Source organism: Perca flavescens, chromosome 4, assembly GCF_004354835.1.
Source record: "Perca flavescens isolate YP-PL-M2 chromosome 4, PFLA_1.0, whole genome shotgun sequence".
Classification (NCBI taxonomy): Eukaryota; Metazoa; Chordata; class Actinopteri; order Perciformes; family Percidae; genus Perca; species Perca flavescens.
Window position 1 is genome coordinate 41,416,795 of NC_041334.1, and position 18,622 is coordinate 41,435,416.

Genomic DNA, 18,622 nt, shown 5'->3' on the forward strand with positions numbered 1-18,622 from the left:
TTGTTACCTGTGATGTTATATGCTAAATGTAACGTCTCTTTCACTCAAAACTAATGTACTAATGTCTAACGTCGAAGTGGAAATCAAGAGAAAAGTGGCAGCGCCACACCAGTTGCATCTCAGTGTCAGTCCAAATTACGCACAATAAGCAGTTTGAACTCACTGATGTAATGCCATTTATTTTCTAAGTGTTAGTAGCTCAGTGAAACTGAGTCCAGCGTGAGGGAGACCCAACTCAGAGGAGGAGAAGTTAGTGAGGCCAGCGTCTCCACGGCAGGTAACGGACCCGCTGCGCCATGCATGGATGAAATAATGAAATAGTAAATACAGTAACAGAAATATGTGCAGAATTAAGACAGTCAAGACAGTGTTTGGTGGACCGGCTACACATTGTTCACTTACAGTTTTTTCCGATTGCTTTTTTACATGTGCAAAACTCTAACTCCAGTCTGCACTACCAACACTCACCTGAGCTAAACAGTTCACATCAGCTGCAAAACAGGCTCAGTGCAGCCAAACACTATGCACACACACACACACACACACACACACACACACACACACACACACACACACTGGGATAACACACACTGTCACTCAGAACACACTGAGGGTAAAAACACTAGCGTCAAACACCAATACAGAAAGTATAATACTTTCTCATCTTTACAGTTTGAACAATTTGAGTGACTTGACACTACTCAACAGTTTATTTAAGTATAAAATATAGATTGTATAGCATACCAATTTTTACATAATGTAAAATTGAAGGAATGAAAATCAGCAGTCTTCTTCAATAAAGTATTTTGTCTCTACTAATTTATGGAATTACTGGGTAAAAAACACTAAAGGTCCATACGTAACAGTACCAAAGAATAGTGTGACTAATCCTGCCTCTCTCCAGCATCATGTGGCAAGTTTTCTTCATCACATTGGATGTCTTCATCATCTCTAAATACTAATGAATGTGGTGTTTCTATTGCTTTCACCGCCATTACTTTCTGAAAAACAGTAAGAACACAGTTTTACTATAGTAAAGATATAGTGTTTTTTACTTTTTTTATATCTGTGTACATAGCCTCAGACATCTTACCTGGACATGTTGGTATCTTTGCTCTTTTACCTGTTTCTCTCAAACAGTACAGTGTATAATTGTTTAATTCTTATTTGGTGTTTGTATACAAAAAAAGTTTTTCTGATCTTTCTCTGTATAAATACCATATATGTTCATTAACTAGTCTAAAATAAGACACCTGCTGAGGCTTTCAGCTAAAATCCCAATCAGCAGTGTTTGATAGGCACCAGACTGAAATCTATTCTGTGTTGAATGTGTGGTTAACAGTTCTGACAGCAGTGTGTTAGCATCTGAACAAAGTGCTGTAAATCTACAGTGTTGTGCACGTTGTGGTTAAAGTCATGGGATAAGTGTGTAGAGTTGTGAATGTAACGTCTCTTTCACACGTGAGTGACTGACCTATTTAGGTGCGTTTTAAGATGCCTGATGAAGTCCGACGTTGTTGATCCGGCATCTTGGTGCCACACACTTTGCATGCAGCTGTTGGCTTACTGCCGCTGTTTACCAAGTTATTGAAAGCAAAACTAATGACAAAAGGCACAACTCCGGGAAGACTTGGTGTCGCCATCGGCAATGCATTTTTTGATATGTGAGTGTGCGCACATAGGCGGATGCGTTACGTTGCACATTATGGCAAAGGGCAGAGGACATACAGCTCGTCATTCGTTTCCCCGTATATGGGCCAATAAAAGAAAATAGAAAAACATGAATACATTTAGATTTAAAAAGCAATAATTGCATGGAAACAGGTTGTTGACGAGTCTCAAAGCTCGAGTCTGAGTCAAGTCTGAAGTCTTTAGGGTCGAGTCCGAGTCAAGTCTGAAGTCTGAAGGGTCGAGTCCGAGTCAAGTCTGAAGTCTTTAGGGTCGAGTCCGAGTCAAGTCTGAAGTCTTTAGGGTCGAGTCCGAGTCAAGTCTGAAGTCTGAAGGGTCGAGTCCGAGTCAAGTCTGAAGTCTTTAGGGTCGAGTCCGAGTCAAGTCTGAAGTCTGAAGGGTCGAGTCCGAGTCAAGTCTGAAGTCTTTAGGGTCGAGTCCGAGTCAAGTCTGAAGTCTGAAGGGTCGAGTCCGAGTCAAGTCTGAAGTCTGAAGGGTCGAGTCCGAGTCAAGTCTGAAGTCTTTAGGGTCGAGTCCGAGTCAAGTCTGAAGTCTTTAGGGTCGAGTCCGAGTCAAGTCTGAAGTCAGCTGTTTGTGCGACTTAATTGCGACTCAAGTCCGAGTCTCAGACTCGAGTCCCCATCTCTGGGGTGTCAGGGAGCTCAGACTGAAATATTTCAACAACTCACCAAAAACCAAACCATGTGCATGTTTCAGCCCACAGAACCAATCACAATGTTTGTTTACAATCACTTCCTGCATCCTGAACTGGAACTGGATGTACTCTCGTCTCATTCGCTGAAGATGCATGTTTTGATGCTTTCATAAGTCAACCCTTTCACTAATGTTAGGTTGGAGACATTGTTGTAAACATTCGCCAATCAGAGCAACAGGTAGACCTACAACCAATCAGAGCAACAGATAGACCTACAACCAATCAGAGCAAGGGATAGACCTACAACCAATCAGAGCAACAGATAGACCTACAACCAATCAGAGCAACAGATAGTCCTACAACCAATCAGAGCAACAGATAGACCTACAATCAATCAGAGTCACAGATAGACCTACAACTAATCAGAGCAACAGATAGACCTACAACCAATCAGAGCAACAGATAGACCTACAACCAATCAGAGCAACAGATAGACCTACAAGCAATCAGAGCAACAGATAGACCTACAACCAATCAGAGCAACAGATAGACCTACAACCAATCAGAGCAACGGATAGACCTACAACCAATCAGAGCAACAGATAGACCTACAAGCAATCAGAGCAACAGATAGACCTACAACCAATCAGAGCAACAGATAGACCTACAACCAATCAGAGCAACAGATAAAACCTCTTCTGAAAAAACCCACCCTAGATCCTGAGGTCTTAGCAAACTATAGACCTATATCTAACTTTCCCTTTCTCTCCAAGATCCTTGAGAAGGTGGTTGCTAATCAGTTATGTGATTTTCTCCATAGCAATAGTTTATTTGATGATTTTCAATCAGGATTTAGAAAGCATCATAGCACAGAGACGGCACTGGTGAAAATTACTAACGACCTTCTAACTGCTGCAGACAAAGGACTTGTCTCCATACTTGTTTTACTAGATCTTTGTGCTGCATTTGACACTATTGACCATACCATCCTGTTACAGAGACTGGAACACTTAGTTGGCATTAAAGGAGTTGCTCTGGGCTGGTTTAAGTCCTATTTCTGTGAACGATCCCAATTTGTTAATGTTAATGATAAACCCTCCAAGCACGCTAAAGTTAGCTATGGCGTTCCTCAAGGCTCAGTGCTTGGACCAATTCTATTTTCCTTATATATGCTTCCTCTTGGTAATATTATTAGGAAACACTCAATTAACTATCACTGTTACGCAGACGATACCCAATTATATCTGTCAATTAAGCAAGATGAAAGTGGTCAGTTAGCAAGACTTCAAACGTGTATTGAGGATATAAAATCCTGGATGACCCACAATTTCCTGATGTTAAACTCAGACAAAACTGAAGTTATTGTGATAGGACCAACGCACCGCCGAACTTCGTTTTCGAAAGATATAGTTAATCTGGATGGTATTACCCTGGCCTCCAGCACTGCTGTCAGAAATCTAGGAGTTATTTTTGATCAGGATATATCCTTCAACGCCCACTTAAAACAAACCTCAAGAATAGCCTTTTTCCATCTTCGTAACATTGCCAAAATTAGGAATATCCTGTCTCAAAACGATGCAGAAAAACTAGTCCATGCATTCGTTACTTCTAGACTAGATTACTGCAATTCCTTATTATCAGGTTGCCCAAATAAGTTCATTAAGACTCTCCAACTGATCCAGAATGCTGCAGCATTCTACTACTATGGTTCCTAGAGTCTCTGGAAGTAGACTGGGGGCCAGGGCCTTCAGCTATCAGGCTCCAGTATTATGGAACCAGCTCCCAGTTGGGGTTCGAGGGGCAGACACCGTCACCACATTTAAGAGTAAACTGAAAACCCTCCTCTTTGATAAAGGTTATAGTTAGGGGACGAGGAGTTGAAGCATCCACCTAACCCGGCCCACCTGCTTCTCCTCGTAGTCATCAGTTTTATATACTGTATAATTAATAATCTAGCGAGAGTAGAGGGAGGCAGGCCAGTACAGCCCGATCCGGTTGGGGAGAGTTCTAGCCCGACCAGGCACCTCTCTTTAACCTGCCTCTCTTAAGTTATGCTATTACAATTCTAGACTGCCGGGGAGGCTGTTCCTTCCTAAGACATACTGAGCTGCTCTCTCATCTCTACTTGTTACTTTTGTATGCATCCTGTCCCAGAAATGCTTGTTACTAATCTAGCTCTGGGGAGTTTACTCCCCGGAGTCCTTATGTTTCTTCTTTGCAGAGCTATGCTCTGCGATTCTCTGCATTTCCCGGCCGCTTCCTGCTGCGTCCTGCTGCATCCGCAGCCTCCCCCCGTGCTCTGCAGCGCCACGTTACATCCCGCAACGCCCTGCTGTGATGTTCATACGCACAGAGTAGTCAGGATCTGCTATAGGAGACTGCACTACTCAGTATGACATGATGTGCCCGGCTATGACATGAACTTCCACGATAACCTTCGAAGTCACTGTGACTTCTAATGTGACTGTTATCACCACTGTTCATCACGCCCCCAACCGGCCCGTCAGACACCGCCTACCAAGAGTCTGGGTCTGCCGAGGTTTCTTCCTAAAAGGGAGTTTTTTCTTGCCACTGTCGATATAACCACTGCTAATGCTTGCTCTTGAGGGAATTACTGTAATTGTTGGGGTTTTGGAATTTATAGAGTGTGGTCTAGACCTACTCTATCTGTAAAGCGTCTCAAGATAACTTTTGTTATGATTTGATACTATAAATAAAATTGAATTGAAAATTGAATAGACCTACAACCAATCAGAGCAACAGGTAGACCTTCAACCACTCAGAGTAACAGATTGACCTATAACCAATCAGAGCAACATATAGACCTACAACCAATCAGAACAACAGATTGACTTATAACCAATCAGAGCAAGGGGCAGGCTTCGACAGAGCAAAAGCAGAGCTGCAGTTTCCGTGATCTCGCCACTCTGCTTGTCATTGGTCGGCTGTCAACAAAGCGCTTGGCGGTTTTTTTTTTCAGAAAAATTTTACTTTTTTTTCCACTTTTAAAAGATGCTCCGAGCTGCAAAACAGAAGTCGGCGGAGGCGTTTAAAAAAAGCGCTCAGGACTTTTTTTTTTAAAACACGGTTTACTCCGTAGGATTATAATGTAACACTGTAGCACTATCTGTTTGCTGATTTCACATATGCTGACAGCCAGGCTCTCATTGGCTAACTGTTAGCCAATCAGAGCAGCTTAGCTTGTTGAATATTAATGAGAACTGGCATAAATCGAGCTTGAGTCTTCCTGCATGCTTTCTTTACCACGCTAGAATGGCTTGAAACAATGTAACCAAGGTTACAGAGTCCATGGACGACCTTCAGACATTACCACAAAGTCATGAAATACATGTGGCAGGACACCTTTAATGTGCCACAATTTGCAAATCACTGTGACGTCCCATTGTATTGCATATATTTGTATGAAATGTGCCATGTAGATAATGCTTTCTTTTATTTTTCAGATGCAAGGAAAATGAGATGAAAATATGCTAATGATAATAACAATGATTCAACAGGGTAATTATTATTGGATTATTTATTTTTATTTTTTTTGTATTTTATTAGTTTATTTGTCAGGCACCATGCACAGTTCAGACCCTGTACCAGAGTTAGCTATACAGCTAATTTACATCTGTGGTCCCTGGGCAAGGGAGATAAAAGGACAATACAGACAATACAGACAATACTATCAAAACACATAAAAACATAACAACATATAACAAGCATTACTCACATATAGATCAAAATACAAATATACATTCCATGTTATAAAAAGATCAATGATCACATAGTTGATTCGCCTTCAGCCAAGTCTTTAAGGACATTTTAAAACTGCTGAGACTTGCACAATCTCTAATGTGAAGTGGAATTAAGTTCCACTTCTCTACTACAGTAAATGAAAAAGCTGACTGACCAAATGTAGTCTTCCTAAATTGAGTGTAACAGTCACCTCTTACAGAAGCCCTGGAGACCCTTACATTATCTCTGCAAAATGACACACATTGCTTAAGTGGGGGTGGTGCAAGATCAGGGGTCAATTTATACATCCGGCACATGTCTGAAAAACAGAGAAAACTGTCAAAGGTTAATAGGTTGTATTTTTTATGATGGTGGTAGTTTCTTGGTTTTTTTGTCAAGAACTTTCACAGCTTGTTTGTAAAGAGTACATACAGGTTTTAGCGTAGTCCCACCTGCCTGGGACCAGCTTGTAGAACAGTAAGATAAATGTGAGAAGATCATTGAATGCAAAAACAGTTTAGCTGCAGCTATTGGTAACTGGTGTCTTATACACTCACCTAAAGGATTATTAGGAACACCTGTTAAATTTCACATTAATGAAATGATCTAATCAACCAATCACATGGCAGCTGCTTCAATGCATTTAGGGGTGTGGTCCAGGTCTAGACAATCTCCTGAACTCCAAACTGAATGTCAGAATGGGAAAGAAAGGTGATCTAAGATACTTTGAGCGTGGCATGGTTGTTGGTGCCAGACGGGCTGGTCTGAGTATTTCACAATCTGCTCAGTTACTGGGATTCTCACCCACAACCATTTCTAGGGTTGACAAAGAATGGTCTGAAAAAGTAAAAACATCCAGGATGCTGCAGTCCTGGGGGGCCAAAATGTCTTGTTGATGCTAGAGGTCAGAGGAGAATGGGCCGACTGAGTCCAGCTGATTGAAGATCAACTTTGACTCAAATAACCACTCGTTACAACCGAGGTCTGCAGCAAAGCATTTGTGAAGCCACAACACACACAACCTTGAGGAGGATGGGCTACACCAGCAGAAGACCCCACCGGGTACCACTCATCTCCACTAACAATAGGAACATGAGGCTACAATATGCACAAGGTCACCAAAATCGGACAGTTGAAGACTGGAAAAATGTTGCCTGGTCTGATGAGTCTCGATTTCTGTTGAGACATTCAGATGGTAGAGTCAGAATTTGGTGTAAACAGAATGAGAACATGGATCCCTCATGCCTTGTAACCACTGGGCTGGCTGCTGGTGGTGGGGGTGTAATGGTGTGGGGGATCCCTTTCGCCTTCAGAACTGCCTTAATTCTTTGTGTCATTGATTCAACAAGGTGCTGGAAGCATTCTTTAGAAATGTTGGCCCATATTGATAGGATAGGGTCAAACATGGTATTAGTATGGTGTTCCTAATAATCCTTTAGGTGAGTGTATGTTTAAAATTAGCTAAACTAGTTATAAAGCGTTTGAAAATCGTGGATCAGAGCTTTTCCTCCTGTAGTGGACCAGTCCCGAGAACAGTAACACTGCTCCCAACAGCAGGGCAGAGGCTCCACCAATCAGGAAGCTTCTCTCAGACTGATGCATGGAAGAATCTGGAACAAAATGACATCCCAAACGGCTATTATATGTGCAGAAGACACAGATTCCTATTACAGCCTCAAAGCTCTTTATTTTGATCTGTTTTGGCGGAGTGGTGATAACGGTAACTTTAGCTGTGTTTTGGGATCTCACTTTCACTTGTTTTTGAAGTTTCATTTTCTGTGGTGAGGTTTGTTGCCGTAGTAACAACCCGTTCTCACTCCGAACTCGTAAAATACGGACGTTTGGACAGTGGCTGTCAGCGTCTGAAGCCACGAAAACAGCAGACAGCAAGCTAGACTATCTGTCCAATCTGAGTTTTCTGTTGCACGACTAAAACTACTTTTGAACGTCCACATGTTCCACGAAAACCAGTTCCTTCCTGAGACTATTTAGCAGAGGCACCGTGGCTCCGTCCGGAGCTTAGCCCCGCCCACGATGATTGTGATTGGTCTAAAGAAATGCCAATAAGCCAGAGCATGTTTTTCTCCCATCCCAGAATGCTGTGTGGACTAGACAGACCCTCCTCTGCAGCGCTGTGAAAGAAGGCATGGCAAAGCGAGACTAGCTAATCCACAAACTAACGTAAGCTAAAATCTACTTTGCCATATTTCGTTTAGCGATCAGAGACAGAAGAGGCTGCTATGGCAATGCATATTCATGTTCAAATATTAACAGATTTTCATGCAGCATCGCTTATACTGCACCTTAACATTTGTATTTATTCAGAGGTGTCAAGTAACGAAGTACAAATACTTCGTTACCTTACTTAAGTAGAAATTTTGGGTATCTATACTTTACTGGAGTAATTATTTAACAGCATACTTTTTACTTCTACTCCTTACATTTTCACGCAATTATCTGTACTTTCTACTCCCTACATTTTAAAAATAGCCTCGTTACTCATATTTCAGTTCGGCTTGTTTTCATTCCAGCTTGTCAGTCATAGTTCAAAAAAACACACACAAAAAAACCTATCGAAATCGCTCCATCCGGAGAGAGTGAATTTGATTGTGGTTGGATGAGAAGTATAAACATAGCTATTCCGACACCCTATTGGTTTGTACGCGATCCATAACACCTGTACAGACCCGGTGCTAATACGCCACCGGTGCCTTAACGACCGTTATCTACCGAACCGAATAGCAACACGGATTTCGGTGCCTTAGGTGCCTGCACGATGCTCCGAAAACGGACGTTAGAGGGAACTGAACATCGCCGCACGGGACGCTAGTCAACACTACGGTTGGAAGCAGGTTAGCCTAGCGTTAGCTAGAAGATGGAGTAAACATGATAAAATGCTGAGAGCTAAACGGTGTAAAAGTGTGTCTATATTTCACTGGAGAGGAGTCTGACACCAGACTGTAGCTGCCGTTGTCTGAAAAACAAAGAAGAGATGTAGCCTACGTGTCACCTTTTTCAGCCCTTCTGAGTTTGCAGGTATGATTTTAATATACTGTAACATTATTATAGTCATAGGATTTTGTCCCCGCGTTTTAGAGTTAAGCTGTTGTCCTTAATGGCATTCCCCCCCCCCCTTACATCAGGGGTCTTGAATGTTTTTTAAGCCAAGGACCCCTTAACTTAAAGTGAGATGTAGCAGGGACCCCCTACATATTGTATGAAATTAAGTTGCATATTAAACTGGGCCTACAATAACTGTTAGGGTAACCTAAAGCCTTCTTACGTACGTTTTTTCATAAGCTATTAAAATATTAATTGTTGGCATGATTTTATAAATCATATTTTAATGTTACATATGTGGCACAGTAAATCTAGGATTAACTGTATCTGTGGGCTGATATCTTAGTGACTACCTTACCTATAGGCCAGTAAGCCTATCATCAGTGGGAATTTATATTTGCTAATACTATGTTGGAATTATGTTAAGGCATTTTTTTTTTTTAAAGACTCAAAAATGTACAATAATTTGGAGGCCCCCCTGCAATGACTCTGAGGACCCCCTGTTGAAGATCTCTGCCTTACATTACTTTTACTTTTATACTTTAAGTAGTTTTGAAAGCAGTACTTTTACACTTTTACTTAAGTAAAAAGCTTGAGTTGATACTTCAACTTCTACAAAAGTCTTTTCAAACCCTAGTATCTATACTTCTACTTGAGTAATGAATGTGAATACTTTTGACACCTCTGTATTTATTTAAATGAAAATCAAGGTTATTACTTTAAAGGTGCCCTGCCACACAAAACCGTTTTCAAGCAGCTTAGCTTGTTGAATATTAATGAAAACTGGCAGAAATCGAGCTGAGTCTTCCTGCAGGCTTTCTATACCACGCTAGAATGGCTTGAAATAAGGTAACCATGGTTACAGAGTGCATGGTAGACCTTCAGACATCACCACAAAGTCATGACATATGTGTGGCAGGGCACCTTTAAGATTAAAAAAGGACATTGTGCTCTTTCAGAATCAATTCACATTAATATAATATAACTGTAGCTCCATCCTTACCCCAGTTATAAATCTTTGGCTTCCTGAGGCTGACATGCTCCACCATACAGCTAACCCTGTCCTGCCGGCCAGGTGTGTACTCCAGGTAAGAGTGGACCTGATAGGTCCAGTCTCCGTTTGTCATCACCTCGCTAAAGGTCACGCCCGAGGTCACTTCCTGTCCGTTCCTGTGCCACGTCACCCTGATGTATTTGGGGTAGAAGTCATATGCGCTGCACACCAGCATGATGTCGTGGCTGGAGCTGGACGTCTCCACAAGCGTGATGCTGGGTTCAGCTGAGAACAGAAAGTAAAGAGTTTTTAATGAAAGATGGCACGTGGGGCCAGGGTTTGGTTAGCCTAGCTTAGCATAAAGACTGGAAACAGGGAAAAACAGCCAACAAGGCTTTGTCCAAAGTGAAAAAAAACCTCTAAAGCTCACAAATGTTGACAATGCATTTATTTTGTTTAATAGGAGAGTTAAGAGAGTTATGTGCAGGAGCTATATCTCGGTGAATAGTGATTGTGTCGTGACAGTGAGGTGGCCAGGTCTGGTAGCATTATGCTAAAAGCAAAAGCCTGTATATCGTACCTGTGCTCACCAATCTGGCAACTTACTGTACACAGAGCCCGAGTTGTTGCAGTCAGGTCCTGGGCGGATGGATAAATGGCTGTTTATCAAAAAATAGTTCCAACTCATAGCTTCTCTTGAACCACAAAATCTTGTTTTTGCAGTTTCTATGTGTATGATTTAAATTAAGAAGATTCAGTGTGTTAATTAGTGGGTTTTAAAGGTGTTGGTGTATCTTTCAACGTTGTACCCCCTGCATCCAGTCTTTAACAATCAATCAGTCAATCAATCAATCAACCAATAATTCAATTTTATTTGTCACATGAAATTGTACGTTTCAGTGAAATGTGATCAGCTCCTTAAATATAAAACACAATTTGTGTTGATAGAAGTACCGATGTTCGTGTAGAAACATTTTAATCACATAAAAATTTTCATGATAAGGCTCTGATAACCTCCACCATGTTGGTCTGACTTTTTTTGTAACTCCCGCCTCCAGACACAAACACACGGACCTGATTGGTGGTCGAGTGGTCCTCATTTGAATAAAGTTAAACTTTTGTCAACTTTATTTCGCTCCCCTCGGCGATTCGCTCTCATCTCGCTCAATCGGGGCGAATTTCGTCTCCATTCATCCTCGAGACTTTAAAACATCAACATGTCATTTATTAATATGTGTTTGTGTCTAAATGACATATAAAACTCTTTTCCTATTCTATTTTGCCTGGAAATGCTTCCAACACGCTGGCATGTGGCGTGACAAATAGGTGTCAGTCCTATTTTGTAGTAGGCAAACGTTTTCGTGCATGTCACGCAGGAAGTGTGTAACCGGCCTTAAACACACGTGAGACTGAACACATAGATCGTGTGTTGAGTGTTTGAATATTTACCCATGTTCTCCTCAGTTATGTTAAATATCAAATTGACATGGTCGACACATATCAGTTCCTTCTCCACTCTCCTCTGCAGAAGATCATGCTTGTCCTCGTTTAACATCGACGCAGACACTAATCCAGCTGGAGTGAAGCCCGTCCAGCTCCCGACGGTGCTGTTGTACTGCATCATGAACTCTTCGTTAAAGTACCAGTCAACCAGATATTCCACCTTTTCCCGGTCTCTGGAGTACATGGCACACCAGAAGTCGGCATACATGAAGTATCCATTTCCATCAGCATCTGAAAGGAAAAGGAGAAGCCACAAATGTGTGCTGTCTCTTTTTAAAAACTAAATGATTGTTTTTAATATGCAGACACAGTAGGTCCATTAGTATTTAAAATGTGGTGGTTTACATGCCCATACAATGCTTAAAGCTACAGCGTGTAGTTTCTGTCGCCCCCATGAGGAATTCTAAGTAATGACAACAACACTGCTGGTGCGTCCACATGATACAAGGATGATACAGTGATTCAAGGACTGTGATTGGTCAGCTGGTCCTGTGTGACTGTGATTGGTCAGCTGGTCCTGTGTGACTGTGATTGGTCAGCTGGTGCTGTGTGAATGTGATTGGTCAGCTGCTCCTGTGTGACTGTGATTGGTCAGCTGGTCCTATGTGAATGTGATTGGTCAGCTGGTCCTGTGTGACTGTGATTGGTCAGCTGGTCCTGTGTGACTGTGATTGGTCAGCTGGTCCTATGTGAATGTGATTGGTCAGCTGGTCCTGTGTGACTGTGATTGGTCAGCTGGTCCTGTGTGTTGATAGTGGGTGTGTCCAGCAGTCTACTGTGTGGAGTAGCAACATGCTAGTTCACTGACATCATAAACTCAGACATATGTTGGTTACAATGACGGGGTTATCTGTTTGTAAAGTGTCTGTATGTCAGTAATGTTTTGAAATTAGCAATTCTCCAGCAAGCAGTACTTTGTGGGCAGTTGTGCTAAAGTTAGCTTGCTAACATAACATAAACTGGTTGGCAGACACCTCGCAGATAACCCCAGACTTATCTCCCCCTAGCGTTATGGCGTTGCAAAGCAACCCCGACGCAGAACTCCCGATGCCGTAGGAGCCACGGAGTAGCTACGGCATGGAGCAGACGCAATAGCATGAAACAGCCTTTAGGGCAATGTTTTCTCGACCTGAAAAACACCCTACAGGCACTTTATAATGTTTTCTCCACTGAAAGTGCACCTTAGAAGGCATTTTATCATGTTTTCTCCACTGAAAGGGTACCCTGGAAGGCATTTTATCATGTTTTCTCCACTGACAGGACACCCTTAGGGCATTTTATCATGTTTTGTCCACTGAAAGGGTACCCTAGAAGGCATTTTATCATGTTTTCTCCACTGAAAGGGCACCCCACAGGCACTTTATCAAGTTTTCTCCACTGAAAGGACACCCTACAGGCATTTTATCATGTTTTCTCCACTGGAAGGGCATCCTAAAGGCACTTTATCATGTTTTCTCCACTGAAAGGACACCCTACAGGCATTTTATCATGTTTTCTCCACTAAAAGGGCACCCTACAGGCACTTTATCAAGTTTTCTCCACTGAAAAGGCACCCTACAGGCATTTTATCATGTTTTCTCCACTGGAAGGGCCCCCCTACAGGCACTTTATCATGTTTTCTCCATTGAAAGGGCACCCTTAGGGCACTTTATCATATTTTCTCCACTTAAAGGACACCCTAGAAGGCATTTTATCCTGTTTTCTCCACTGAAAGGGCACCCTACAGGCATGTCATAATGTTTTCTACACTGGAAGGACACCCGACATGCATTTTATCATGTTTTCTCCACTGAAAGGGTACCCTAGAAGGCAGTTTATCATGTTTTCTCCACTGAAAGGGTACCCTAGAAGGCACTTTATCATGTTTTCTCCACTGGAAGGGCACCTTTAGGGCACTTTATCATGTTTTCTACACTGAAAGTGCACCCTAGAAGGCACTTTATCATGTTTTCTCCACAAGAAGGGCACCCTACAGGCACTTTATCATGTTTTCTCCACTGAAAAGGCACCCTACAGGCACTTTATCATGTTTTATCCACTGAAAGGACACCCTACAGGCATTTTATCATGTTTTCTCCACTGGAAGGGCACCCTACAGGCATTTCATAATGTTTTCTACACTGGAAGGACACTCTACATGTATTTTATCATGTTTACTCCACTGAAAGGGTACAATAGAAGGCACTTTATCATGTTTTCTCCCCTAAAAGGGCACCCTAGAAGGCACTTTATTACGTTTTCTCCACTGAAAGGGCACCCTACAGGCATTTTATCATGTTTTCTCCACTGAAAGGGTACCCTAGAAGGCACGTTATCATGTTTTCTCCACTGGAAGGGCACCTTTAGGGCACTTTATCATGTTTTCTCCACTGAAAAGGCACCCAACAGGCACTTTATCATGTTTTCTCCACTGAAAGGGTACCGTAGAAGACATTTTATCATGTTTTCTCCACTGAAAGGGCACCCTACAGGCACTTTATCATGTTTTCTCCACTGAAAAGGCACGCTACAGGCACTTTATCAAGTTTTCTCCACTGAAAGGACACCCTACAGGCATTTTATCATGTTTTCTCCACTGGAAGGGCATCCTAAAGGCACTTTATCATGTTTTCTCCACTGAAAGGACACCCTACAGGCATTTTATCATGTTTTCTCCACTAAAAGGGCACCCTACAGGCACTTTATCATGTTTTCTCCACTGAAAGGACACCCTACAGGCATTTTATCATGTTTTCTCCACTGAAAGGGCACCCTTAGGGCACTTTATCATGTTTTCTCCACTTAAAGGACACCGTAGAAGGCATTTTATCCTGTTTTCTCCACGGAAAGGGCACCCTACAGGCATTTCATAATGGAAGGAAGAAAACGTACAGTAAGCAAAACCTATTTCAAAGTCTGCGTGCAGACTATATTTTGAGACAAATGTTGTTGTTGTATACTTTCGAGTGAATACTCACGACAACCCACAGAGATTTACCCAAATATCGTGTAAAGGCAAGTTTCACTAACGTGAATCTGTGGCCAAAAAGCTACTTATAATTTCTAAGACCGGAACAGAGTTGCTGTGAAGCTCAAGTTCCTCATTCAGATCACTGGAGGATACGAAAATAAAAAAAGCAGAAGTTAGACACCCTAAATCGGCAAAGATACTGACACTGTCTGCTATGTTTGAATATAATTGTGATTTTATAACCCTAATGCTCCATAATGCATGTGGGATAACGGGGTTAAATGGGGCATAAGCAGCAATACCACACTATAATACAAATACTGCATCATAGTTAAAGGTCTGGCATTCCTACATTTAGTTCATAAGTTGAGGAACAAAAGTATAAGCAGCAAATGTACTAAAAGTATCAGATGTAAAAGTACTCAATAGGCACAGAAAGAGTGTTCTAGATTATTATTACTGATGCACAAAGGTTAAGGCAGCTTTTAAATGCTTTAGATTAGATTCAACTGTATTGTCATTGTGCAACGAAATGCAGTTTGCGTCCAACCAGAAGAGCAAAAAAGCAGAACTCTGCAATGTGATATTCACAAGTATAGACAGGTGGTGCATAGACAGGACAAGAAATATATTGCAGTGTTATAAGAGCAGAATATGGCTATGTAATATGAACAATGTATGAACAACATTTACAGATATGTGCAATGTAGTAGCAGTGAAATTATACTAGTAGTAAGAATAATATATAGATATATGTAGTGTATTATCAGAATATATAATAAGAAAACTATATGTATAAGTATGGATATTCTGTATGCACCATATATACAGATATGTGTAGTATGTACAGCTATGTGCAGTGTGGTAACATTATAAGAATAGTAAGAATAAGTCTATGTGCAGGATGCATAGTATGAAGAGCAGTAAAATATGGCTATGTATAGGTGTAATTACAGTATGTACATCTGTAAATACAGAAATAGAACAGTATGGGTGGGGTAGGGTGGTGCAAATCATCCGTGTGTGTGTGTGTGTGTGTGTGTGTGTGTGTGTGTGTGGGGGCTTAGTTGGTTGGTTGTCACCGGGATGCCGAGCTAGAGTTCAGTAGGGTGCAGCCACTTATCTGGTTGAGGTGGAGCTTATTTAAACTAAAGACTCTTATATTACATATACCACCCAACAGTTGGTTAAGAGGAGACTAATCTTCAGGCAGTAAACTAACAGTAAGGACTTTAGTTCCCAAACATATCAATCTCATATGATTTAAAGTATAAATATTTTATATTTGAATCTTTTAGGTGCAGAAACATTGTGTTATATAAGTAAATGTTATTAAAGTCTGACCTACCAGCATAGCAGTTGTCTTTCACTTTCAACTTCGACACAAGTTCAGTTTTATACAATAACATAAATTAAATTCAAGTTTTCCTGTGAAGTACATGGTGTGTATTGGGTATGAAGGAGCTTGAGACATACAGCTTCTGTCTATAAAAGATTTGACTTTCTGAGACATCAACATCAATAATGTAATGCTGTGTAACACAAAACCATCAATGGATACATAAAAATGGAGAAAAGCAGCATAACTCACCCACAGACCGAGAGAAAAGACACAGAGAGAGCAGGCACGTGAAGCATTTCATGTTGAATCCGCTACTAGACCATACTGCTGTGGCTTCTCAACCACTTCTGGGCAGTTTGCAAATGAGTCTTCCCTTTTTGACTGTGATGGTTGGGGTTGGCTGGCTGTGAGTGATTTCATTTTCCACTGTCAGTCTCTCTGTTGGCCATGCCTCTCTCTGTGTCCATACTTGCAAACTCAGAAGGGCTAAAAAAGGTGACACAAAAAGGAAAAACACAACATTTTCCCGGTACTAAAACGATACTTTTATATAATATATATATATATATGATAGTTAATCTAAAGAATAAAAAAAGGAGCCCAAAACAACAGTCGGCTCAAAATGAAATGATTTATTAAAAATGTAACTTATAACAATAACTTATTTCTTATTAGTGCATATTAATAAACATTTCTGCCAATATGCCAGAGTTAGCCAGAAGGCTATTTTTCACCTCCATCACCTCTCCCACCGTGCACACCTGCTCGTCATGAGAGAAAGAGGAAGTGATTGGTTGCTGTTGTTGCTATTTTCGAGGTTCTGATTGGCTAACTTGGGCTTGAGCTTCTCGTTACACCGCCACCTACAGGTCTGGAGTGCTCTTGGCTGCATTGACGGCATATATACACGGGTACGTGTAAACAAAGACTTTCCTGAAAACTGACAGCTGTTCACAATGTTATTTTTGAAAACGGAGAGGTTGAAAATAGCCACAAATTCTAATAAACCTGTTTTTGCTGAGCCTGGGTCCATTCTGTCTCCCACACAACGTTGACTACTGAGACCACTCAAAGTGACCTTTTCTTCTAAAAATCTGTTTATAAATCACTCATTTGTAACGGTAAGTGCATTTTGAAAGAATAACAACACAATTAGGAAACTTTTTTTCTGAATAAATGCACATACAAATCAAATGTCAATGCATTTTATTTCTTTAAGTAAGGGTTAATGAACTTCTGCAGAGGCAACCATCCTCCACGCTGCCTCGCCGACATCCATTAATACCTGACAATGGACACTAAGGATGGATACTTCTTACAGTGTGTGTGTTAGCTCCATCCTGTGGTGTTCAGAGTGTAACTTCTTACAGTGTGTGTGTTAGCTCCATCCTGTGGTGTTCAGAGTGTAACTTCTTACAGTGTGTGTGTTAGCTCCATCCTGTGGTGTTCAGAGTGTAACTTCTTACAGTGTGTGTTTTAGCTCCATCCTGTGGTGTTCAGAGTGTAACTTCTTACAGTGTGTGTTAGCTCCATCCTGTGGTGTTCAGAGTGTAACTTCTTACAGTGTGTGTGTGTTAGCTCTATCCTGTGGTGTTCAGAGTGTAACTTCTTACAGTGTGTGTGTGTTAGCTCCATCCTGTGGTGTTCAGAGTGTAACTTCTTACAGTGTGTGTGTGTGTTAGCTCCATCCTGTGGTGTTCAGAGTGTAACTTCTTACAGTGTGTGTGTGTGTGTGTTAGCTCCATCCTGTGGTGTTCAGAGTGTAACTTCTTACAGTGTGTGTGTGTTAGCTCCATCCTGTGGTGTTCAGAGTGTAACTTCTTACAGTGTGTGTGTTAGCTCCATCCTGTGGTGTTCAGAATGTAACTTCTTACAGTGTGTGTGTGTGTGTGTTAGCTCCATCCTGTGGTGTTCAGAGTGTAACTTCTTACAGTGTGTCTGTGTTAGCTCCATCCTGTGGTGTTCAGAGTGTAACTTCTTACAGTGTGTGTGTTAGCTCTATCCTGTGGTGTTCAGAGTGTAACTTCTTCCAGTGTGTGTGTGTGTTAGCTCCATCCTGTGGTGTTCAGAGTGTAACTTCTTACAGTGTGTGTGTGTTAGCTCCATCCTGTGGTGTTCAGAGTGTAACTTCTTACAGTGTGCGTGTTAGCTCTATCCTGTGGTGTTCAGAGTGTAACTTCTTACAGTGTGTGTGTGTTAGCTCCATCCTGTGGTGTTCAGAGTGTAACTTCTTACAGTGTGTGTGTGTTAGCTCCATCCTGTGGTGTTCAGAGTGTAACTTCTTACAGTGTGTGTGTTAGCTCCATCCTGTGGTGTTCAGAGTGTAACTTCTTACAGTGTGTGTGTGTGTTAGCTCCATCCTGTGGTGTTCAGAGTGTAACTTCTTACAGTGTGTGTGTGTTAGCTCTATCATGTGGTGTTCAGAGTGTAACTTCTTACAGTGTGTGTGTGTTAGCTCCATCCTGTGGTGTTCAAAGTGTAACTTCTTACAGTGTGTGTGTGTTAGCTCCATCCTGTGGTGTTCAGAGTGTAACTTCTTACAGTTTGTGTGTGTGTTAGCTCCATCCTGTGGTGTTCAGAGTGTAACTTCTTACAGTGTGTGTGTTAGCTCCATCCTGTGGTGTTCAGAGTGTAACTTCTTACAGTGTTTGTTAGCTCCATCCTGTGGTGTTCAGAGTGTAACTTCTTACAGTGTGTGTGTGTTAGCTC

At 41.5% G+C, this 18,622-nt stretch overlaps 1 protein-coding gene across 1 annotated transcript; it reads right to left on the minus strand.

Annotated features, from left to right (window-relative positions):
* Nucleotides 1-7,449: 7,449 nt before the first annotated feature.
* Nucleotides 7,450-16,247, minus strand: LOC114553829 (rano class II histocompatibility antigen, A beta chain). Its single transcript, XM_028575227.1, has 4 exons — nt 16,163-16,247; nt 11,568-11,852; nt 10,128-10,403; nt 7,450-7,674 (listed from the first exon to the last, which is right to left on the minus strand). The coding sequence occupies exons 1-4, from the start codon at nt 16,212-16,214 to the stop codon at nt 7,535-7,537; spliced, it is 753 nt and encodes a 250-aa protein (XP_028431028.1). The 5' UTR covers nt 16,215-16,247; the 3' UTR covers nt 7,450-7,534.
* Nucleotides 16,248-18,622: the final 2,375 nt, after the last annotated feature.

What these genes read in the sequence shown, in the direction of transcription:
- LOC114553829 (XM_028575227.1), bottom strand. Translation starts at nt 16,214, where the DNA reads ATGAAATGCTTCACGTGCCTGCTCTCTCTGTGTCTTTTCTCTCGGTCT. An exon ending in CATAACTGAGGAGAACATGG is followed by an intron (nt 10,404 to 11,567) that starts GTAAATATTCAA and finishes TTCTGTTCTCAG; the next exon opens with CTGAACCCAGCATCACGCTT. An exon ending in GCCAAAGATTTATAACTGGG is followed by an intron (nt 7,675 to 10,127) that starts GTAAGGATGGAG and finishes ATTTTGTTCCAG; the next exon opens with ATTCTTCCATGCATCAGTCT.